At 49.2% G+C, this 23,422-nt stretch overlaps 2 protein-coding genes across 6 annotated transcripts in view; one reads left to right on the forward strand and one right to left on the reverse strand.

The window, feature by feature from the left end:
* Window positions 1–3,958: 3,958 nt before the first annotated feature.
* Ncdn (neurochondrin) lies at window positions 3,959–13,717 on the reverse strand. 4 transcript variants are annotated; one of them, XM_051171173.1, is made up of 7 exons: window positions 13,165–13,717; window positions 11,988–12,128; window positions 9,909–10,877; window positions 8,509–8,750; window positions 7,293–7,517; window positions 6,731–6,873; window positions 3,959–5,478 (listed from the first exon to the last, which is right to left on the reverse strand). In XM_051171173.1, the coding sequence occupies exons 2-7, from the start codon at window positions 12,108–12,110 to the stop codon at window positions 5,042–5,044; spliced, it is 2,139 nt and encodes a 712-aa protein (XP_051027130.1). In that variant the 5' UTR covers window positions 12,111–12,128; window positions 13,165–13,717; the 3' UTR covers window positions 3,959–5,041. The 4 variants fall into 4 exon arrangements, with proteins under 4 accessions (XP_051027130.1, XP_051027129.1, XP_051027128.1 ...); XM_051171172.1 differs by having other exon boundaries at window positions 13,331–13,716; XM_051171171.1 differs by lacking the exon at window positions 13,165–13,717 and adding an exon at window positions 12,979–13,146.
* Window positions 13,718–13,772: 55 nt separating this feature from the next.
* Window positions 13,773–23,422, forward strand: part of Kiaa0319l (KIAA0319 like) — a 106,999-nt gene continuing 97,349 nt past the window's right edge. The window contains exons 1-2 of one of the 2 annotated variants that reach the window (XM_051171166.1): window positions 13,773–13,871; window positions 17,069–17,238. In XM_051171166.1, the coding sequence (XP_051027123.1) occupies window positions 17,097–17,238 (142 nt within the window). In that variant the 5' untranslated portion in view covers window positions 13,773–13,871; window positions 17,069–17,096. Of the gene's footprint in view, window positions 14,017–17,068; window positions 17,239–23,422 lie in introns of both variants that reach the window. The other variant, XM_051171164.1, reaches the window with a different exon arrangement.

A 23,422-nucleotide genomic window follows, 5' to 3' on the forward strand; every position in this document is an offset into this window, starting at 1 on the left:
AGGAGCCAGGTTCCATTTCCACTCGGCAGTAACAACCGTCTGTAACTCCAGTTCCAGGTGATCTGACGCCCTCTTCTGGCTTCCACAGGCACTGCACCCATGTGATGTACAGACAAACACGCTGGCAGAACACCCCCACACATAAAACAAGAAATAAATTTTCAAAAAAAGAAAGGAAGGAAGAAAGAAGACGTCTAAAGAAGTGGGAAAGGAGCTATCTTTAATCCTAGCACTCGGGGGCGGGGTGCAGAGGCAGGTGGATCTCTGTGAGTTCGAGGCCAGCCTGGTCTTCAAAGTGAGTTCAAGACAGCCAGGACTAAAAGAGAAGCCCTGTCTCGAAAAACAAAACAGAAAAGTGGAAAGAATATCTAGCACTCTTCTTGGTGTGTGTCAAGAAGCCAACGAATGCCTACTAAATAAATAAGAGAATGAAAAGATGTTTACAATTTCCCAAGTCTATTAAGGGACTCTTTCAACATGACTCAAGGAAGCTATACCTGGGTAGCTACAACAAGACCCGGTTATGATCCGAGAAGCTCATGTGACAAATGAGTAATTCTGCTTATTTCTTCTGGGGAGGGGCGTGTGCTCCACAATCTGCTTCTTTGGAGATCAGTAGAGCTGTGGAACACCGGGGCTTCAGACTGAGCCCTGAAGGAGACTTCAGGGATGAGAGCTCTTCACTTTGTAAAGCATACAGGTGGCGCTTTCTCCTTCCTTTTATTCATTTAGGTTCTTCAAGACAGAGTTTCTCTGTGTAACAGCCTTGGCTATCCTGGAACTGGCTTTGTAGACCAGGCTAGCCTCAAACTCAGAGATCTGCCTGCTTGGATTATACGCATGCGCCACCATGCCCAGCTACAGGTGATAATTTCTTATGGCTTGTTCCTTGAGATAAATGCACTCGGATGGAGTTCTGGAGTATGCACAGAGGCACCCCTGGGAAAATGAGGTGGGGATGCAACAGGCACAGATGCATTCATAAGATGTGCAAACAAGATATTCATTGGCACACAGGTACACATGTTCAAATATACATGAACTCTCACTTGACATGCTTGGCTTCCCCTTCATGTTCCTCTCTCTCTCTCTCTCCCCCCTTGCGCTCTCTCTCTTGGTTTTTCAACATAGGGTTTCTCTGTATACCTTTACCTGTCTTGGAACTTGCTCTGTAGTCCAGGCTGGCCTCAAACTCATTATAGATCTGCCTGCCTCTGCCTACCAAGTGCTGATATTAAAGGCGTGTGCCGCCACCACCCAGCTCTCCTTTCTTTTTAAAAAAAATTTATTTATTTTCATTTTATGTGCATTGGTGTTTTGCTTGCATGTATGTCTATGTGAAGGTGTCAGATCTTGTAGTTATAGACAGTTGTGAGCTGCCATGTGGGTGCTGGGAATTGAACCCTGGTCCTCTGGAAGAACAGTCAGTGCTCTTAACCTCTGAGCCATCTCTCCAGCCCCTCTCCTCTCTCTCTCTCTCTCTCTCTCTCTCTCTCTCTTAAAGAAAACTTTGGCCTCTGTTGTTAACTGAGCCATATTCTTCCTCCTAACGGGTCTGTCTGCAAGTGTTCACTTGGTGAGGGAAATCTGGCAAAAGATGCTGAGGCTCCATCTGGTGGTTGGAGCTTACCACTGCAGCTCAGCACTTCAAACCTGGTCTCAGCTGAAGCACACAAGAGCAAGCACAGCCTTGCAAGTTTCAGCTTAGCCTGCTGCCTACTCTGGAGCAGGAACCCTCTCACCATGCCTCATGAGAGGACAGAACTCAGTCTGCTCTACTGGATTTGCCATCCAGGAGTCCAAATTAACGACAAAGACTGTAGACAGTAATTACGTGCTCTGCGGCCCTTCCCTGGACTGTCACTCCCATGATTGTAAAGAACCTCTACATTGACAGCCCCCAAGTCTGTTATCCTCTCAAATGCCTTTCCATGCTCTAGGCTAGGAGAGGGAACTACTCTTTGGACATCCCATAAGCAACACAAACCATTTACCAAACAGATACCTTTACACACCTGATTCTCTCCCAATGTTTCTCATGACAAAAGTGGCCCCACTAATCACACAGAGGTCCCCTGGGGCATCCTTGGCTTCTTATTCTCTGTTCCTCTTCCCTTATAATTTATCTTTAAGTCCTATTTCCTACCTCCCACCTAGGCCATCCTCAGTCTCATTACCACTGGCTTAGTTTTGATTTATTACCATTTAATCTGCTCTAAAATAAGCAGTCTGGTCCCTTGGCATGGTCTCATGTTTAAAAGACTGGGTATCAGGCTGGAGAGATGGCTCAGAGGTTAAGAGCACTGACTATTCATCCGAAGGTCCTGAGTTCAATTCCCAGGAACCACATGGTGACTCATAACCATCTATAATGTGATCTGGTGCCCTTTTCTGGCCTGCAGGTGTACACGCAGGCAGAGCACTGTATATGTAATAATAAGTATATAAATCTTTTTTTAAAAAATGCTGGGTATCAACCCATGCAGTGGTGGTGGTGGCCACCGTTAATCCCAGCACTCAGGAGGCAGAGGCGGGTGGATCTCGATCTCTGAATTTTGAGGGCAGCCTGGTATTCAGAGCAAACTCCAGGACAGCCAAAGCTAGATAGAGAAAATCTATCTCAACAAAACCATAAAGTAATAAATAATAATAATAATAAACAACGCTGGGCATTACACACTATGATCTGGTCCAACCTCATACTCACTGCCTCCCGCCTTGCTGCGGCAGGAAAAGGCCTGCCTTTACACCTACACTCTTCTGCTGGCCTGCCTGGGAAGCTACCTCCTAACTCTCAGGTCCCGGAGGCAGGGTTTAGTTTTCTGGTCTCGCTCAAGTCTAGGGAGCTTGAGGTTCCAGGCCCACTTTGTTTTGGCCTCCATCCAAGTCACTGCTAACACCTTTCATTACCTTGTTTCTCTTCTGGGTATTAAGCTGCTTGCTCGGGTTAGATTGTCTTCTCGAGTTTACCGGAGACTGCAGTTCTCCAGTGAGTAAGTGCAAATGTGGTTTGCACAGCCAATCACAGGTAAGCAATAGGGTGCACCCAGTGAATGCTCACAGTTTAAGGGCCCAGACTGCACACACAGGGGTAAGGGGTCGTATTCTGGCTGCAACCTGACAGCTTTGGCTCCAGCCTGGATTGGCCCTTTCTGTTCTCATTTGCCTTGGAGCTCAGGTCAACAGTTGGTAGCCTGAAAGCCACATTTGGTTTCTGTTGTTTGGTTTTTGTTTTGGGTTATTTTTTTGGTTTTTCAACACAGGGTTTCTCTGTGTAGGCTTGGCTGTCCTGAACTTGCTTTGTAGACCAGGCTGGCCTTGAACTCACAGCGATACACCTACCTTGGCTTTTCCGTTTTGTTAGGCCAATAGTGACTTAATTGAAAACAAAGTTTTCAATGTTTGAGTTGGATCCCATATAAAACTTAGGATTTCCGATTTCCTTAGAAGTTGGAACATGGCCTGTGAGATGCGCAGTGGGTAAAGGTCCTTGCCACATAAGCTTGGTCAGAACCCACCATGGTGAGAACTACCTCCAAAGCTGGCCCCCAACTTTCATGAGTGCTATGGCACATGCACCCATTTCAGAGGGTCTGTCAGTGACCCTAGAAACGAGTTGCTGAAAGGAGACAGTATTCTTTCCTATCTTTGGTTGTGAGCCCAGCCTTTAACGCTTGAGCCATCTCGCCAGCCCGACAGTACTCTTTTCTGAGAGCCCCACCAGGCCCAGTCACATCAACATTTGGGCTTATGAACCTGTCTTACTAGGGGAGGGCGTGTCTAAAACTTCCCTTCATGTAAAACCGGAACTATGGTGCTTTCTTCCCAGCTCCTGGGGGGGCGATAGATGAGAGCATCTGTTAAGTGTTTAGAGGAATACATGCTCAGCAGACAGTGCTGAGCAGGTCAAGAGTCTGAAAAGCAGAGTATGTGCAGGGCAGACCACAAAGGAGGCTTTTCATCACCAATAAACATTTATTGAGTGTCCACATGTGCACAGCTTTGAACTTGGCGATCACAGAACGCACTGGGGGGGGGGGGCAGGGGAGAAGCAAGGGGTCAGGTGTATGCGGGTCTCCACGGGTTCAAAACAGCAGTTCCTGCTGGAGCCGCCAGTCGCGTCTCCCTGCAGAGAAGAGTCTTAGCAGGGACTGGGGTAGGGGAGTTGAAGCCAGGCACCACGGTGGCAGTGGAGTGCAATCACTGGGAAAACATGCGGATTCTAAGACGGTGTGACCTCCTGTTCCTGGCTCCAGCCAGGCCAGATGGTACCAGGGGCGCAGGGATCTGATGCTCAGGTGTCCAAGCAGGGATAAGGACAAGCAAAATAAATAACCCCAACCCCATCCTCACTCTGCTGCAGCGTGACACAAAAGCTCAAGAGACCTGGGACCAAGGGCTCTTGGGTCGCCTCAAGGAAGCGCAGGTGGAAAGAGGTTCCCCACCCCCCTGACTAGTCTGTCTCCTCCAAATTGCCCCAAGGACAGGGACAACTCGGACCCTGGGTCACTAAGGTTGAAAGGAAGAACTGTGATGTCAATGGCCTGAGCCTGCTCTCTGTCCAAGAGGACCAAAGGCCAAAGCCAAACGGCCAATTTAAAGGGCGCGGACCTAGGGGAGCCAAAAGGGGCACCACAGCCTTGGGGAGACCACGCCCTGGCCGGCAGGGCACATGGGCTGAGGCAGTCAGCGCCTGCCAGCCCGCTCCTACCCTGGGACCTCCCTCCCGTCAGGGAGCCAGACATTGGGTATAATGGTATTTAGTTACCCTCTTCCTGGGGGCTGCTCCAACAACCTTCCCCGGCCTGGCGGGGCCAACCTCTGTTCCAAGCCGATCCCTGCCCCAAGGGGGCTGGGGGCAGGATGCAGTTTCTTATACTTGAGAGGTGGGCATCATGCCCTAGCCCTCAGAAAAGCCAGAAAGCTGGGGTGTTTGTAGGGGAAGTCTGGAGAAGGGGTCCAGTTTGGGGGCTTCAGGGAAGATGCCTCCTCCCTCCTTCCCTCGCTGCCCGCCCCCGAGTCTGTCCCCACTGGATGGCCCTCAGGGCTCTGACAGGCACTGCTCCAAGGCAGCCATGCGGTAATGGCTGGCTGTTTCTTCACCGGCCTGCAGCCTCATGGCCTCCCGGCACAGCCGGTTAGCCCTTGCCAATTCTACCAGCACACCCTGGTAGGCAGCCACCATCTCAGGCTTGACTGAGTTGGGGCTTACACTACCTAGTAGCTGTAGCAGCTCCTGTGGCCAGCGGGAGCGCAGGGCGGCAGGCGCCAGCCAGGGCAACAGCGGCACACAACCTGTGAAGGCCTGCATGCCCAGGAACCAGAGCTCTTGCAAGTCAGCCCAGATGCCCTCATAGTCAGGGGACAGGGCTAACACCGCCTGATCAGAGCCAGGGGTGGCCCGTGCCACATGGGACTGTGACAGGAAGAGGATGGCAGCTGCGAAGAAACCTCGGGAGGCTGGGGTTCCCTGGAGAGCTGAAAGGAATGGAGAACGCGGTGGTGTAAAGTAAGCACTGGACCAGTGCCTCCCATCCCTCCTGTGTGGACGTACTCAGAGAAGAGAGGCATCACCTGGACTCAGACTGCCTAGGTTTGAAGCCTACCTTTGACACATATAGTGTGATACTGGGTGTTGAAACTCTTCTGGTTTTCTTTCAGTTTCTTCATTTAAGATGGAGCCAGTAGAATGCTGATCTTAGCAATTTGTTGGAGAATTAAATAATCTAGGCACACTCCATCATCAAGACCTCTAAACGCATAAGAGGTAGGAGTAAGCCTCATCTCAAGATGTAAGAAAGGACCTTCCTCAGGGATTCCACAGCAGGGACCAGCAGCTGGTGGCCCAGAGAGAGGATGAACTAATTTGATTTATGGCCAGAAGAGGGCGCTAAAGAGGACGGTGAGCAGTGACCCAGCTCTGGCACACCTGCCATTCAGGGGTTCACAAGCCCCTTCTTCAGATGCCCAGGAAGCTGTTCAACTAATGTGGTAGCATTTGTGGGGGAGCCAGCATTGGGTCAATAGCTTTGGTGACTCTCCTTGGGCGCTAAATGCAAGGGGTTCCTAGTTTAGAGATATGTTCCCCTTCCACGGCAGGGTGCCCTGCTGGGATCCCCACACAGAAAACAGGCAGCTGAGGGTATGGGCACATTACACCCTGTTCCTAGGCATCTGCTCAGTTTCTCCCATCTGACAGATGGGGCACAGGGAACAGGCGGGGACAGAGGGACCCAAGCAGACACCCACGGTCAAAGTGGGAGACACTGAGGGCTGTCAGGGGCTGGAGGGGACGCCCTGCCCCCTGCACACAGCCAGAGGGAGGTAGGGCATGGAGAAGCCGTGCTCAGAGGGTAGTGCTGATGTGTCTCTGAGTGGGATGAGGTGCTACGTGGTAAAAACCTCAATGCAGCAAACTGGGTTTGTGACTCAGGGCCTGGATGGGGGCAGCTCCACCCTAAAGACTCGGGATTCATAGTTGCCAGGCTGCCAGGGATCCCAGGTACCTATGTCTGTGCCTCTGAACAGGTCTGTACCGAACACCCACCAGGCCTTGCCTTAAAAGTCTTTAAAAGGAAGAGAATCTTATCATTTTGAGAAGAAGGGTGGGGGTGGAAATGGAGAATTACTGTAGATTGCCTCTCAATGGGAAAATTCTGCTAAACCCTTTTCTGAAAGCTTAGGTTCTTGCGCAGCAAGTCCACTCAGGTGTTCTGTGCCCAAGGCTTACCTGGAGAGGTGCTAAGGAGCCGGGCCATTAGGAGGCCCAAGGTGGCCACATTGGCAGCTAGAAGCAGTCTCCCTTGCTGCTGCACTAGTGAGGGCAGTGACGTCATCAGGGTGTTCATAAGAGACGTGAAGCAGGCATCGCGCCTGGGGAGAAAAGGAGTGGAGGATAGGGCAGGCAGAGGGTTCGTAGACTCTACCACACCCCTTGGGAAGCCTGGCATCCGAGGCGTCCAGCTTTACCAGGCCAGGGCTTGGCAGGACTTCATGCAGCAGGGTTAAGTGCTAACTTCTGACTTTTAGCCCTACCATCTGGGATGCTCGGTTGCCAAGGAGCCGAGTTGAGTGATGGCTGGAGCAGACAGACATACCCTGGGGTACCAGGGGCTCTGGATACAACAAGTCCTCAGTGGCACTGGCTCTGCCTGCTCTGAAACCCGCTTACACTAACGACCAGAGAAACCTTCAGATACAGCGAAACTAAGCTGTAACTAAACTAACTGGAGTGACAGGGAAGGCTCCTCTGCTCCCATGGATCCCCTCCCAGCCTCTCCCAAGCCCCTCACTTGATCAGCCCTGGAGCAGTGACCACCAGGTTGAGGAAGATGTGACAACAGGTCTGCAGGCCGATCTCCACGCTGTCTGGCAGCACTGAGGTGTCATGGCCGGGAGATGTGAGTTCCCACTGCTGCAAGAAGTACTTGCACAGAAGCGAGGGGGCGCCTTCCTTGATCAGGATCTCGCGGGGCCCATCTTCAACAGTCAGATGACACCAGCCAGGCAGGAGGAGCCTGTAGACAGATGAGGATGAGGGTAGAAGATGCTTTTTTCCAGGGCACCCAAACTAAGGAAATGTAGAGGTCAGGGGAGGAAAACTCACTTTTACAGTACTGCTGAGAAAGCTCAGACGTCAGAGTCACATGACTGGAGTTCATGGGCTGGGCCACATGGTAGGATTGTGGCCTATGTACTTCTCAACCTCTGAGGCTCATTTCCATCTTTTTTTTTTTTTTGAGGCAGGGTCTTACTTGGCAGCCCAGGGTGACTTTGGACTCAGAGCACTCCTGCCTTACTTCCCAATTGCTGATAGTAAAGGTGTGAGCCACCAAGCTTGGCCATTTTTATTTTTTAAATGTGGATGAGATTTCTGTCAGATTTGCTATGTGGACCAAATGAAATTGTTCTGGAAAAGTATATAGCAAACTACCTGGCTTTGTAGCAGATGCTCAGTAAACCTAAATTCTGTTTTTAATAAAAATCTGTGGGAATCAGCTGGGCATGGTGGTGCATATGTTAATCCCAGCACTTGGGGGGAAAAGGCAGGCGGATCTCTGTGAGGTTGAAACCAGCCTGGTCTACATAAGGAGTTCCAAGACAGGGCTACACGGTGAGATCCTGCTTAAAAAAAAAAAGAAAGAGAAAAAGAAAAGAAAGAAAAGAAAAAAAAAGGGGGGGGGATGACAAGCAGCAGGAGTTCTGTGGGGGAGAAGCCCCCAAAACAAACAGAAATAAATAATCCTAAGGGAACACTCATGAATTATCAGGGAGCGTAGTTTAGAGGAAGAGGGTGTCCCTATGTGACCCTTTTCTTTTTCTTTGCTTTTATATTTTGTCCCCTCTCTTTGGGGACAGGGTCTTGCCATGTCTCCATAGGCTTTCAGGGACTGGTGCTCTTATTCCTGCCTCAGCCTCCTAAATGCTGGCATTCCAGGCATGCGCCCCACTCCGGGAAACTTTTCCTCTGGAATGGTCTGGCTGGACAACCCATAATTACAAACTCACCGGAGAGCGTCCCCTGGCCAGGAAGGCCCTGGCGTAGTGGGGGAGATGGCCAAGTTAGCCACTTGCTGCGAAATGTCATTGGCCTCCTCAGCCTCCTCATAGAGTGTCTTGGCGTAGCGGACGAGGAAGGGCAGCAGCTGGCACACCTCCTTACGCAGGGATGAAGTCTCCTCTGCCAGCCAGGCACCCAGGATCCGCACCGAGGCAAACACAAAGGGCTCTTTCTGCTTCTCCGGCCCCACCTGTTGTCACAAGACCCCAGTGAAATGGAGTGGAGGCAGATACACACCTCTGCCTCCCCAGCCTGGCAGTGACACAGCTAGCGGGGAACCCTGGGCTGCATTCCCACTAAAGGTGGAACCGAGGGCCAGTGAGATGGCTCAGTGGGTAAAGGGACTTTACAACCTCAGTTGGATTCCTAGCAATCACATGATGAAAGGAGAGAACTCATTTGTCTTCCAAGCTCCACATGTGTGCTGGGGCATGCATGCACCGCCCCTCCAGCCTGTCTAAGAAATAGATAAATAATCGTAACTTGAAACCAAAAAGAGGGGCGCCAAGCCCACATCTACCCAAACCTAGCACGTGGAAGGGACTCACCCCACAGGGGCCGGTCAACCAGCAAGACCTCAGTGCGGACAACTGAATCAGACAGCATGTCTAATGCTTAGAGGCTCAAGGCACACACCCCTAATTCTCTACCTCTAAGGCAGCTGGGGGGGGGGGCAGGGGAAATTTAGCTAAATAGCATTTCTTTAGAGAGGCTCTGAATTGAGAGGACAGGGGAGGAAAAGACTTGCCATTAAGTAATGAGGAGTCACCCCTATTTGGGTTAAATCAGAGCTAGGCATGATTTACTGGACATAAGGCTGGTGAGTCCCGTGGCTGAAGCAGGCAGGCCACTGACGAGACCAATCAATCAGGCCGGAATCCTAATGGAGCACAAGAGGTGGCCTCCCAAATACGGACAGGGAAGGAGATAGTAGGGGAAAAGAAATTTAGCTGCAACTCTCGAGGCAGGAACCAGGCCACTCCCTGCCCCCGCGCCTTTCTCCTGCATCCTACAAGTTGACATGTTAAGACGCGTAAACATGTAGACATCGTTTCCATGTGAGAAAATGCTGTAGAGTGAGCTGAACAGACAGCTTCGATTTTGCGTGTGATGTGTAGAGTGTGTGTACTGGGGAGTATATGTGAGTGGGAGGTTACTGTGTTGTGTGTGTGTGCTGTGATCAGAGTGCACATATGGTGTGTGGTATGGTGCTTGTGTGGAGGCCCACGGCAGGGAGGGAGAGGGAAGGAGGCTCGGCCACACACTACTCCTAGAGTGCTTGCTCCAGCACCAGCCAGCATGTACATGCTGCTACTCCTGGCTCCTCCGCAGGCCGCTGAATCCTTACCTGCAGCAGGTAGTGAATGACAGCTCCGATGGCCTCTTTCATGATGCTCACAAGCTGCACCTTCTGTGGCTCCTTAAGGAGGGACTGCTCACAGCGGGTGCACTCCTGGATTCCCAACTCCATAAGGGCATAGCAGGCGGTTACCACGTCTTCTTTCACCTCTGTGCCTGTCTCCTCCAGGGCCAGCCGCACCTCCACGCATGCCAGATTCACCAGCAGAGCCAGAAATTTGCTCCCAGAGCTGCCTACTGGGATCCAGTCGGAGCCACAGGCATGAGCCAGGCGGGCTGCCAGCTTCAATGCAGGGTTGCGCTGCCAGGAGCTCAACTTGCTTCCTAGGATGCGTGCCAGCCCGGCCTGCAGATCACGGTGGCATTCAGGGGGCACAGTTGTTGGGGGCAGAAAAAGGGGCAGCAGCTGGCAGAGCTCAAACTTGCTGGCATCCTCAGCTCTTTGGAAATCCTCACTGAGGCCTCGCAGCACAGCCAGCAGGTCAGGCTCCGCCTCCTTCCAGCACTGTGTCTCTGCAGCAGCTAGCAGCCCCACCAGGAGTGCCAGGGCCTGGTCAAAGCCATAGCCATGCCCCAGGTATGCCTGGCACAGGGCAGACACTGTGCCACCAGCAATGAGGTGCCGGGGCCCTCGGGGTGTGCCTGCGACAGCTGTCAGGCACTGGTAGGTGTCATCAATCATGGAACGACGGGCAGCATCATCAGGGTCCCCCCGGGCCGTAAGGAATGTGCTAAGGATGGGGATCTTGTTCAGGACTTGGGGATGGCTGGCCAGTTCAGGGTCACTGCAGAAACAGGCCAGGAGGGCCACGCCCAAGGCCCGGAGAACATGGTCAGGGCAGCCATCAGGTGCCTCCTTAGTAGTCAGGAGTCGGTTGGGAAAGGTGAAGCCAACGGCATCAAAGATCCGTCGCCGGGTTTTGGCATCAATGTCCCCTGCTTTGACTGCCTTGGTCACCTATGGTGGGGGAGGGGGGCAGGCAAGGCACTATAAGCAGGAAGAAGGCAGATGTAGCAAACACTGTCCCTAGCCTGTTCCCTGGACACTGAAGGCTAGCAGGATGGGTTATGCAACAGGATCCATTCTGGGGTCATTTCATCCAGCTCCTCCTCTCTCCTTGGAGACAGCCGGGTGTGACCTCTGAGATCCATGTCATCTGTGACCATCTCACAAGAAAGAGGTCCAGTGCCTCTTAACTATTCATTTGGGCAAATGACCACCTAGCCACTTGAGGACTGCCTCCTAGTAGCTAACCCATTAGTCCACATGCTCACGACCTGGGACGAAAGGGGCTTTAGAACTCAGTGTTTAAAATCCTCTAAGGAGTCAGGGTCCTTCCCTAACAATCTGTCTCCAGAGAAGGCTCTGATCCATTTCCGCCACCTTCTCACGGGAAATGGCTCCTGTGTCTCGCTGCTCCGCGTGTCAAAACATTTCCCCTTACATTTCCCCTAAACACCTCCTCTGCTGCAGTGTGAGCCCTTGACTCCAGAGCCTTCTCCCTGTTGCCATGGCAAACAAGCAACTGCTGCACTCCCTCCTCCCTTCACCCCCCACACACCAACTCACCCCCCCTCCCACCCCAAGCACTGCAGTTCCTGCTCTGCTGTCCCCAGCCTGGGTTCCTCGAACAGAAGAAGACCCTTTCACTTCTACCATACCCACTGCTGCTCTGGTCATCTCCTAGAACCTCTTGCTAGTTACTTCCAATCCTGCTACTCCTTCAGGTCCAAGAAAAGCCACCCCAGCCCTCAAGTTTCTGCACTAGTTACAACCTGCTGCTGTTGCCCTATGAGTCAGCTCCCATCTGCTCTGGGACGCCCCAGAAAACAAATCCAGGCAGCCTCCTCCATGGTCCCAGTGCCACAGCCTTATTCACCTCTCTCCTCCCCTTCCCCCCCATTCCCAAGGGAGCAGAGTACAAAGGTCGAGGTCTCGGGCCTTTTCAGTGCCTCTGGCTTGCCACTACCACTTAGATATCCCTGGGGACTTTGCTGACCCCATTCTTGGGAGGGGAGTTCCTCCTGTCCAGCCCTCCCACCTTCCAATTATAAGCCAGGTCCTTACTAGCAGCAGGGCTGCAAACTGCTCGCTGTCATTCTTGGCCTCACGGAGGGCTCCCAGGTAGCGCTCCAGGGTCGGGTTTCGGCTCTCTGCCTGGTTCAGAGCTGGCTCACAATCCGAGGCCATGATGCTCGCCTTGCCCAACTGTGAACACAAGAGGGACTGAGCATCCCTCTGCAGAGGAGGGGCGGGGGCGGGGGTGGAAGTGGAGGATGTAGGGAGGGATTAGCACAGAGGGAGGGGAGGGTGGATTTGGAAGGGTGGCTTCCTCATGACTGACCTCCCTTGGGGGGAGGGGGGAGCCCCTTTAAGAGGCTGGACCTGCAAATTATTTAGGATGAAGAAGGGACCCTGGTCCAAGGTCACCTCCAGAAAAGTGGGAAAAGAGGACCATGCATGCAGCTGCTCAGCTGGACAGCTCTCCTCACCAGTCTAGAAGTGGGAAGGAGCTGGTCCCACTGCTCAGCAGGTCCTGGCACCTCTCCAGGAGGCACATGGGGAGTGAGTGGTGAGGGACAGACAGGGAGGAATGAAAACACACACGGGTGAAGTTCGATTATCCGGACTCACGCTTACACGGGAGAAAAGGACATTGGAGGGTTCCTTTCCCCCCTCCCTTCTTCAGAGAAAGTGAGAAGGCCAGCTCTCCAAGAGAAGGCTCTGAAGACTCCCCTGAGGACCCACCCCTCCAGCCAGGGCTCTCAATCGCCCCCGCAGCCTCTTTGCCGTCTCTCCTTTTCCTCCCTCGGGCAGAGGCTTGCAGAGGCTGCAGATGCAGGGGCTGCAGCAGCTGCAGGAGCGGCATTAACCCCTTGTGCTCCCTGTACTCTCCCTGACCGTCCCGCTACCAGCCTGTGGGTGCCGGCACTGGCTGGAGAAGGAAAAGAGGGGTCGGGTAGCTCTCAGGATAACAGAATCCAAAAGCCGGATAATCGAAGCGGGGCTGCTGTGATGGAGAGATGAGAAGGGGAGAAAGGATCCTGGCGGTCACCACCTGTCCCGCCGCAGCCAGGTCACAACACGACATTGATGAAGTCGAACGACAGGGCAGCGATGAGATCACACTTCACGATGGCGCGGTGATGTCACGGAGAGATCACAGCGAAATCACGACATGAAGGGGGACAGCCCCCAAATATGATAGGGCATATTTTAAATATATATATAGAGAGATAGATACTGAAAGGGGCTGTGACAAAATGGAGTCTCGACAGGGTACGGTGATGTCGCGGTATGGCACGATGGAGTCGCGATAGGGTCCCAGGGGAGTCTCGGCATCGATCAGCGCCCGCACGGAGAGGCTCCGGCTGAGAGGCAGGGGAGGGCTTGAAGGGGGCTGAGCTCACCAGGCTGCGGCCCCGAGCGGCGAAGTCTTTCTCCGGGCGCGTTGCTCCGGGAGCCTGGGGCCGCTGCTCACGCCGCGTTGCCCACTCTTGGCTCCCGGCTGCAACAGCTCCACCCCCACCCCCGCATCAAACTCGACCAATCAGCGCTGGCCTCACTCCGCGCCCTAACCAATGGCACCGCAGGGCGCTAAGCAGTAGGGGGTTGCCTCCGGTGCGGCCATCTTGCTTGTGGGCATTGCCGGAGTCTGGGGCCTCGGTGCTCGTGCTAAGGAGGGAAAGTGCAGGCCTCCCCGCCAGGGCTCGAGGCAAAAGCCTGAGGGCCCGGACGACCTCGCTTGTGCGTAGCTCTCCCCTTAGCACTGCCCCTCCTCCTACCCTGGGCTCGCGGCTGGAATTGCGCTTCCGGAGGGTGGGGGCGGGAGGGCTGGGATCAGCATGAAGAGTGTGTTTCCGGGTTGAGCCCTGGGAGGTGGGAGGAGGCGGCGTTTCCGGCCGCGGTCGCTGTCCAGGGAGGCTGAGGCAAGAGGGAGCAGCTGTCCGGGTGGGGAGCCAGCAGTTCCTTCTTTCTCTTCCTCCTCCTCCTCTGCGTGAGGGGAGAGAAGCTTGGGGCCCCCCCTCAGCCCATGGACTGGGAGGAGGCGGAAGCCGCCGAGAGCCGGCACCCCTCTATGTGGCCCTGAGCCCCGGTAGGTGGCCGGGGCGGCTGCCAGGCCGAGGACCTTAGAGCTCAGGGGAGGGGCAGAGGCGGGACGGGCGAAACCTCGGGGGTACGCTGGCCCGGCGTTGGGACCGGGAGTTGTCGCTCCTGGCCCGGCCAGGGCAAATTAGCTGCTTCTAGCCTTGCAGGTGTCAGTCTCAAGCTGAACCCCCTTCCCCCCGCTTTGGAGCTCAGGCCTGGTCAGGCAGCTCCCTCCATTCCCTGTCAGACTGGCAGACCAGGCAGGCTCCAGGTTCTGCGGTTCTTCTGACACCCTCAACCTCTGCAGCCTCCTCTCTTTGTTGCTGTCTCTGGTGTTTGATGATCTCCTCATCGAGATTAAAAGAAAAAAAAAAGTTGATACAGAATAAAGGGGGCGGGGTTGGGCACGTTGGCGAAACCCGCCTCCTTGAGAGTTTTGACCATTATGCCCCTTAGAGGGTCCCACAGTGGCTGCTGTGAGCACCAAAGCGAAGTCAAGGACAATAGAAAACCTCAGGCGGGGTTCCAGGAATGCTTTGCCTGCTCTCCCCTCATGGTGGTTGTGCCCAACCGACAATAGATGCTGTCGAAGTGCATTAGCTGACACGCCTTGTGCTTTCTTGTGATTACCAGACTGGAAACTAGGAACAAATTGGAAAGACGACCTCCTAGAACAATCTGTTCATTTTTCCAGCTATTTGTAAAACAGTGTGTGCAAATATAAGCAAAGCTATTCATGGCAGTCTGTTCTGTAACTTTCTCAAATATCTAAGACTCCCCCCCCCCCTTTAAGCTTTATTCTTGATTACTCAGCCCCGCTGAATAGACGTGCTCCGTCGTTATTCAAACATATCTTATCGCTGAGTACATAAATGGAGTTCCACGTATGTAGCTGACAGACTGAACTGTGATACATTCCCCATCAACCTGAAGTATTAAGTAAACATTACCCCCTGCTCTGTCTGAACAGCTGCTGCAACAGAGTGCTTTTTATTTCGGGTGTACTTGTAACGCCCTAAATGCCAGAACTCCTGGGAGCTTTTCTAGATTTTCATTTGTCAAGTGTTGTGGGGGTGTGTGTTCTCTCCCTGGGTTGTTACCCTTTGATTTGATAACAAACACTTTGGATCTTAGCAGTGTTTTGTTGTTCCTTCATCTGGTCAGCAAGCCTTAAACTGGACCCTAGCAGTGATTTGTGCCCATAGGCAATTGTAGGTTTCAGCCGAATAAATGGCCGGGAGTGCAAATGAAATTAGTTCTGCTTCTCTCGTGCACTTCTTATCGGTTTGCTAGTCCAATGGTGTTTATTACTCCTGTTTTCAAAGCCTTTTCATTTCTTTTTTTGCCTTTCCCACCCACTTACCAGGATATTGATGACAGGTGTTGAGTCACCTTCAGTTTTAAATCCTTTTGTGGTAGGCAGAAATGTGTTGGGTAAGATACACACACACACACACACACACACACTCAGGAGCACACACATACTCTGTACTCCACCCTGGAAGGCTAGAGAAGTTTCTGGGTATAGTTTCTTAGGCTACGTTTCATAATCTTTTGAATGTGTTTGTGGCCCACGCATCTTTTTTCCTGGCCCCTGTTCAATCCTAATGTACAATCATAGGAAAAGTAGAAATGGGAATGGGCAGAAGAGAAATGAGAAAGTTGAAGTCGTTCAGGTGCCTGTGGCTCAGTGAAAGGCATTGACTCAGTTTGGAGTGGTGTGTTAGTGTCTCTTCATTTCCTGGCATTGGCATTGAAATCCACTCCAGGCAGTGCTGGTCTTCTTGTATGCTGGCTGGAGGCTGAGGGTTAGGGTTGTCTACCTGTGTTATTTGCTAGATGTGGATGACAAGTTCATATTTAGGACAGAAGATTTTTAAATTTTTTTTTTGAGAGGGTTTCTCTGTAGCCTTGGCTGTCCTGGAACTTGCTCTATAGGCCAGGCAGGCCTTGAACTCACAGAGATTCGCCTGACTGTGCCTCTCAACTACTGGGATTAAAGTTGTACAACACCACCACTGGCATAAGGTTTTTTATTTTATTTTTCTTTTTGAGACAAGTGTCTCATATTATCTAGGTTTACCTTGAAGTACTGGATTTAAGTAATTCTGCCTTAGCCTTCCAAATAGCTAGGACTTCAGATATAAGCAACAGATTTTTGAATTGTTTTTTTCAGAACTCTGTCAACTCCTATGTTGTTAAGCCTTATACAAGAGGGAGGAAACTAGCTGGGCATGGTGGCGCATGCCTTTAATCCCAGCACTTGGGAGGCAGAGGCAGGCGGATCTCTGAGTTCGCGGTCAGCCTGGTCTGCCAAGGCTACACAGGGAAACCCTGTCTCGGAAACAAAAAAACAAAAAGAGGGTAGAAACTTCTAGAAAGTCAGTGTCATTCTCCTCTCCCATTCCCCATCCATTCTATAGCCACTAGATTACAGAATAGCTAATTTAGTGCCCAAGTTAAGCATATGGGGAGCAGTATACAAGAATTTAAGACAGGATTTGCAAATGACTTGCATCAAACAGATAATGTAAAAGTGTAAATTGGGTAGATTTGTAAGATATTGTGGGAATGGTAGCAAACTGGACAGTGCTTGCTTTGCCTATAGAGGATCACCTTGAAAAACCATAGCAAGACTGGGCCGTATAATTACGATTAGCTAGAGGAAGTCCAGCCTCTCCGTAGATAACAAAGTACTTAGGTCAAAATCACAGAGCAGTTGGTAGAAGCAGAAGTGGAAAACCAAAGCTGCTTTCTCAGGTTGGTGCTCTTTCCCATCCTGCCACATAGATGGTTTCCTGTTAGGTTAGACCATAACAGAATATAACATGTTTCACTTTAACAGCAGATTCACTTTATGTCTCTTGCTCTGTTGTCACGCTGATAATTACAGGTTATGCCAACGCTCAGGCTGAGCATTAGCTGGCAGGCATGCACACTGGAAGACACACTTGAAATTTCTCTTTCTCCTGATCTGTCACATTTTCTAGCATTCCACATTTCCAGGAATCAATTATTAATTACTTGGCATATAATTTCTTCTCGTTCTGTCTTTCTAGTGTACTGGTTCCGTCCCTCTGGAAGGCCATGGGGAAGAGACTGGGAGTCAAGCCAAGTCCTGCTTCCTGGATTTTGCCAGGATATTGCTGGCAGACATCAGTGAGGCCACCGAGAAGCCTCTACCTGCTTTATACTCTCTTCTGCTTCAACGCTCTGTGGATGTCAACAGGTATCAGTTTTGAGATTTAACCTCCTCCTCTGTGCACCTCTCCCAAACAATCAGCATACAGAATTCCTGGGTTTGTTTTATTTTAATTTTATTTTTTATTTTTTTGGTTTTTTGAGACAGGGTTTCTCTGTGTAGCCTTGGCTGTCCTAGACTCGCTTTGTAGACCAGGCTGGCCTTGAACTCAGTGATCCGCCTGCCTCTGCCTCCCGAGTGCTGGGAGTAAAGGCGTGTGTCACCACACCAGCCTCCTGGGTTTGTTTTAAAGACATACCAGAAGGCTGACAGGAGTGGTAATCATCTTGGTGGGTGTTTACTTGCTGGGCTTGTTTTTGTTTTTGTTTTTGTTTTTTGAGAAAGGGTTTGTGTGTGTGTGTAGCCCTGGCTGGCCCGGAATTCACAGAGATCTGCCTGCCTCTGCCTCTGCTGGGATTAAAGGCACTCAACATGACGCCCTGCTTGGGTTTGTTTTGGAATCAAGATATGAATTGGATTATTTTCCCATAAGGGAGAATTGGTATTCATTTTGCCACTTTATAAAGGTAGATCGTGGGGCTGGAGAGATGATGGCTCAGAGGTTAAGAGCACTGACTGCTCTTCCAAAGGTCATGAGTTCAATTCCCAGCAACCACATGGTGGCTCACAACCATCTCTTCTGGCCTGCAGGCAGAGTACTGTATACATGATAAATAAATAAATCTTAAAAAAAAAAAAAAAAAAAAAAAAAAAAAAAAACAGCCTTAAAAATAAATAAATAAATAAATAAATAAATAAATAAATAAAGGTAGGTCCTGGAGCTGGACATTCTCATGTAATGATACGTTACCTAAAGGCTTTTTATCTTTTTAAGTGGGAATCTCGCTGTGTCGCCTAGACTGGCCCTGACCTCATGATTACCTTCCTCACTGGACTTACCTTACATCCACCTCCTAACTTGACTTGAGAGATCACATAGTAAAAGCGTGCAGTGATGGCATGTGCGAGGAGGTCAGAGACAGCTTTGTGGAGCCAATTCTCTTTCTCTACCGTTACGTGGATTCTGAGGATCAGACTCAGGTGGTCAAGCCTGCTTGGTAGAGCCATTTCACTGGCTCTGCGCTGCTCGTTGTTTTTAATAGAAAAGAACCACACCGATAGACTTCACAGACTATACTTTCCTTAGAGCCTCTTGTCAGGCGTCAGTGCCAAGAAGGCTAAATGTCAAGCCAAATTTAAAAATACGCTTTCTATCTTTACCCTTCCAGTTCTTTTGTGGTATGGTACCTTTCATAATGTGGAGTGTGAGAAAGCAGCAATTCGAGAAAGACTTACTTCTGAGGGTTCCCTGATTCTGGACAATGACCAAAAGCCTTCTGCTGTAGAGACAGACCACTGTCATGGTTGACTATTTAGCCTGTGCTCCGACAGCTACAAAGATTTCTGTCGCTATAATGATCTTGAGAATCAAGTAATTACTGTACTTAGCAATTTTAGTAGCAATGACTGTGGGGTTTTGTTGTCTTGCAGTGGTAGCTGTTGATTGCATGATTATAGTGGTGGAGACTGCAGTAGATAGAAAGCTGACCCAAATATTTTTTATATAAAATCATGCTTTGTTGACTAGTTCTGGGCACTGTTTTTATGTAAGATCATTTGAATTAAGTAATTAATTTAGTGCCATTACATTAGGAAAATCACTGCTTTGGAAGTATACCAACCACATACCAGACTTCTAGAAACATTGCATATTTTCTCGTCTAAATTTTATGATAATTCTGAAATAGATAGTTTATGCTAATTGTATTAATAAGGAAATTGAGACCCAGAGAAGCAAAATTACTTAGCTAAAGTCAAATAGCAAGACATGGCACAGCAAGATTCCAACCCGGTTTGTTTTTTATTGAGTTTGTTTTCTTCTGATCTGCCACAATTCTTCTGACCATAGGTGATTCTTGGAGGACCAAAGCTGTTGTCTTGTTTTTTTCCCAGAACCATGAAAAGAATCTGGCTCTTTGAAAGATTCAGAGGAGGATTCCAAAGACTCAAAAAGTGATTTGGAGTCTTTCTGTATTTTTTGCTTATACTTGGTTACGAGTAGAATTGTGGGGGAGTTCCAGATTTAGATAAGAAATTATTTTTAATCTATCCCGATGAAGACTAAAGTGAAAACATCTAGGGTTTTGGAGTCTAGGCTGGGGTAGAACACCTGACTAGTATGTGACTGGCACTGTCAATTCCATACTACAAAGGAAGAAAGAAATAGTGCACGAAAGAGAGAGATGGATGCCCTCAAATAGCGCTAGAAAATTTGAACATAAAATATTTTGTCATAAATATCAGGAGATCTAAAAAAGTTCATATCCCTTGACTTAATTCCTCTTTTAAGAATTTTGTGCTGGCCGGGCAGTGGTGGCACACACCTTTAATCCCAGCACTTGTGAGGCAGAGGCAAGTGGATCACTATGAGTTCGAGGCCAGCCTGGTCTACAAAGCGAGTCCAGGATAGTCAAGGCTACACAGAGAAACTCTGTCTCGAAAAACCAACCAAACAAACAAAACAAAAGAATTTTGGGCTGGAGAGATGCTTCAGTGGTCAAGACCAGTCTGCTCTTCCAAGGACCCAGGAAAATCTGTAATCCTTCCCTCTTTTGGCCTTTTTGTGTACCAGGCATACAAGTAATGCACATATATACATACAAACAAAACTCTCATATACATAAAGTTTAAAAAAAAGAGTTGTTTATGGTGAGGGAGTTGGAGGGAACTGGAAAGATGGCTCAGTGGTTAAGTGCATTTTCCAGAGGACCTGAGTTTGGTTCCCAGCACCTATGTCAGATGACTAACAAATTCCGGTTTCTGAGGGTGACTGTATGTATGTGTGCATACTGACATACATAAATAAAAATGAGTTTATCTCAGCTACATAGTGAGACCTTGACTTTAAGGTGTGTGTGTATGAAGTATATGTACATATATATATGTATATATCAAGAGCTAAGCATGGTCACTCATGCCTGTAATGTAATGTTTTTGTTTTCTGTTTTGTGTGTGTGTTTTGAGACAAGGTCTCTACTATAGCCACGTCCTAGAACTTGATATATAGACTATGCTGGCTTTGAACTCACAGAGATCCATCTGCCTCTGCCTCCTGAGTGCTGGGATTAAAGACGTGTGCCACCCATGTCTGGCTCTTTATTTTTTGTTTTTGTTTTTGTTTTGTTTTGTTTTAAGACAGGGTTTCTCTGTGTAACCTTGGCTGCCTTGAACTCACTTTTGTAGACCAGGCTGGCCTCGAACTCCCAGGGATCCGCCTGCCTCTGCCTCCCTCGTACTGGGATTAAAGGCATGTGCACCACCACCTCCCAGCCATGACTGGCTCTCTAATGTAATCTTAACAGAAGGACTGCTGTGAATTCTAGGCCACACTGGCCACAGAATGAAGCTTTTCCTCCCCAAGTTGCTTTTGGTCATGGTGTTTTTATCATAGCAACAGAAAAGTAACTAGAACAGATACTATCCAGTGTTTCCTACCATAGGAAAATGAATATGTGGGGAGACATCCTAAGTAAAATGGTAAAAACAAGATAAATATCTGCATGTTTACCACAGTATCAATGGTATGACATGAAAAAAATAGGAAATAACCTAAAATAAAATATGTAACTGAATGTTTATATACTATGCTCTCTTTATTCTTCTGTTTTCTAGTGGTTTTTGAACAACATTTTTTTTTTTTTTTTTTTTTGAGACAGGATTTCTCTTGTAGTCCTGGTTTTCCTGGACTTGGTTTGTAGACCAGGCTGCCCTTGAACTCAAAGATCAACCTGCCTCTACCTCCTGACTGCTGGGATTAAAGGTGTGCGCCACCACACTTAGGAAGAATTTTTTTAAAAGTAAGGAGTCAAAAATCTATCAGGCAATGCAATAACAAAATGACACAGGTGAAAGCCTAATCAGGTAGCTCGGGTTGGTGTTCACGTGCTGTGATTATTCAGCTTTTACCTGAGCACTTACATTTTTCCCTGATCAAAGATGGGCTACTTTTTTCTTTTTCTTTTTTTCTGTTATCATGTAGCTCATGGATCATGTGAATTCTTCCTGAAAAAAAAAAAAAAAAAAATAAGAGCCCTCTTCAGCTAGTGCTCATTCCTGGGCACCACTTAGTAGCTGGCCCCTCCTTTGGAAGAGCTCCAGGTACCTACTGACGTCATTTAGTTGGCTCTTTTTCATTTCTGCTTTGGACTCAGTGGTGAAGCCCACTGCCAGAAATGAGTAGTTATGACTTATCTGATAAAATATACCCTATCTTCTTCCTTGTGGGCTGTTGAGTCAGTGTTTTTCTGTATAATTTTACTGCTGTGTGGTTTGAAAGTAGCATTTTGGACCTGGTGATTATCATTTTGGATAACAAATGTGAGATGACCCTAAGAACTTGGAAATTCCTCAGTAGTTAGTCAACTTCTCTTATTTTAAATTTTATTTATTGATTTTGTGTATATGAGTGCTCTATTTGCATGTATACCTGCAGGCCAGAAGAGGTCATTAGATCACATTACAGGTGGTTGTGAGCCACCATGTGGTTGCAGGAACTTGAACTCAGCACCTCTGGAAGAGCAGCCAGTGCTCTTAACCACTGAGCCACCTCTCCAGCCCTGGTTAACCAACTTCTTAAGAGCAGGAATATGTCATTTTTTGCTTCTGTAAGGTATTCCAAGAATGTATAAAATTTGGCACATAAATGTACTGTAAAAGTATTTGTTGGCTGAATAATACATTAGCGATATACTTGGGAGGCACAGGCAGGTGGATCTCTGTGAGTCCAGGACAGCCAGGCCTACACAGAGAAACCCTGTCTTGAAAAACCATAAATAATAAATAAATAAAACATTAGTGATAAGATTTTTTTTTAAGGTGGCTGGAGAGACAGCTGTGGGTGCTGGGAACCGAACTCTTATATTTTTGCTTGTGAGCCTAGCCTTTAACGGCTGAGCCATCTCTCCAGCGCAGGAGATTATTTTTTGAGAATTAAACTGTGAAACCAACATAGTCAGAGTAGAGGTCTTAAGGTAGAAGTCTTATTTGTTTGTTTGTTTTGATTTTTTGAGACAGGGTTTCTCTGTGTAGCCTTGGCTGTCCTAGACTTGCTTTTATAGACCAAGCTGTCCTCAAACTCACAGCAATTTGCCTGCCTCTGCCTCCCAAGTGCTGGGATTACAGGTGTGCACCACCAGGCCCAGCTAAGGTAGAGGTCGGCTGAGGTAGAAGTCTTAAAGACAATTTAAGGAGACATAGTACCTTTGAAACCAACAGATGGGATTAAAATATGAACTATATTAACATCTCCAAACAAGAAAGGCTGTATCTGAAGAGTAATGTATGCATGAGACACAGACCTAATTGGCCTTGGAATCCTAAAACAAGGAGGCCAGTATAGGCCTGAAAGTAGCAGCTGACTCTGGAGAATTCCTGATCTTCTGCCTAGTTAATTATTAAAGGACTTAGTAGGACTCTGCCTCCAGATGAGGCAGAATGGCTCCTGCCCCGCAAAAATGTCCAGTTTCATGAGAGAAACAAACACTACTTTATGTGAAGTGAAAAGATGGAGGGATTCAGGCCCTGTGCTGCTGGAACCAGAGAACGTTTCGCTGAGGGTGAAGGGGAGAACCTGGAGTCCATTCCAAGAAGCTGATACCTGGGCGGTTTTGAAAGTTGAACCCGAAGGACGCAGAAGGTATTCCCAGGCAACAGGCACTCAGAGCAAAGGCGTAAGGGATGTGGCTGCACTGTGCCCTGCTGAGAACTACTGGAAGGGCAGTTCCTGAGGAGGTCAGTAGTGGCTGCCATTCCCAGCAGCCTCAGTTTTAATCTTTCTTAGAGAGATTGTCCACAGACTATCTCCTGTGTGGCCTAGGGAGCCTTTGAACTTTGGATCCTTATGATCCTTATGACTCAGCTTCGACTTCTTTTTTTTTTTTTTTTTAAAGATTTATTATGTATACAGTGTTTTTTTTTGTTTGTTTACATATACTCCTGCACTCCAGGAGAGGGCACCAGAACTCAGTGTAGATTGATTAAGAATTTCTGGGAATTGAACTCAGGACCTCTGGAAGAGCAGCTAGTGTTCTTAACCTCTGAGCCATCTCTCCAGCCCCCTCAGCTTCAGCTTCTTAAGCATCGCTGTATTACAAGTCTGTGCCACTAGGCCAGG

This window comes from Acomys russatus, chromosome 29, assembly GCF_903995435.1.
Source record: "Acomys russatus chromosome 29, mAcoRus1.1, whole genome shotgun sequence".
NCBI classification, from domain to species: domain Eukaryota; kingdom Metazoa; phylum Chordata; class Mammalia; order Rodentia; family Muridae; genus Acomys; species Acomys russatus.

What these genes read in the sequence shown, in the direction of transcription:
- Ncdn (XM_051171171.1), bottom strand. Translation starts at nt 13,011, where the DNA reads ATGTCGTGTTGTGACCTGGCTGCGGCGGGACAG. An exon ending in AGTTTGCAGCCCTGCTGCTA is followed by an intron (nt 10,878 to 11,987) that starts GTAAGGACCTGG and finishes CCCCCACCATAG; the next exon opens with GTGACCAAGGCAGTCAAAGC. An exon ending in ACTGCTCCAGGGCTGATCAA is followed by an intron (nt 6,874 to 7,292) that starts GTGAGGGGCTTG and finishes TTTTCTCCCCAG; the next exon opens with GCGCGATGCCTGCTTCACGT.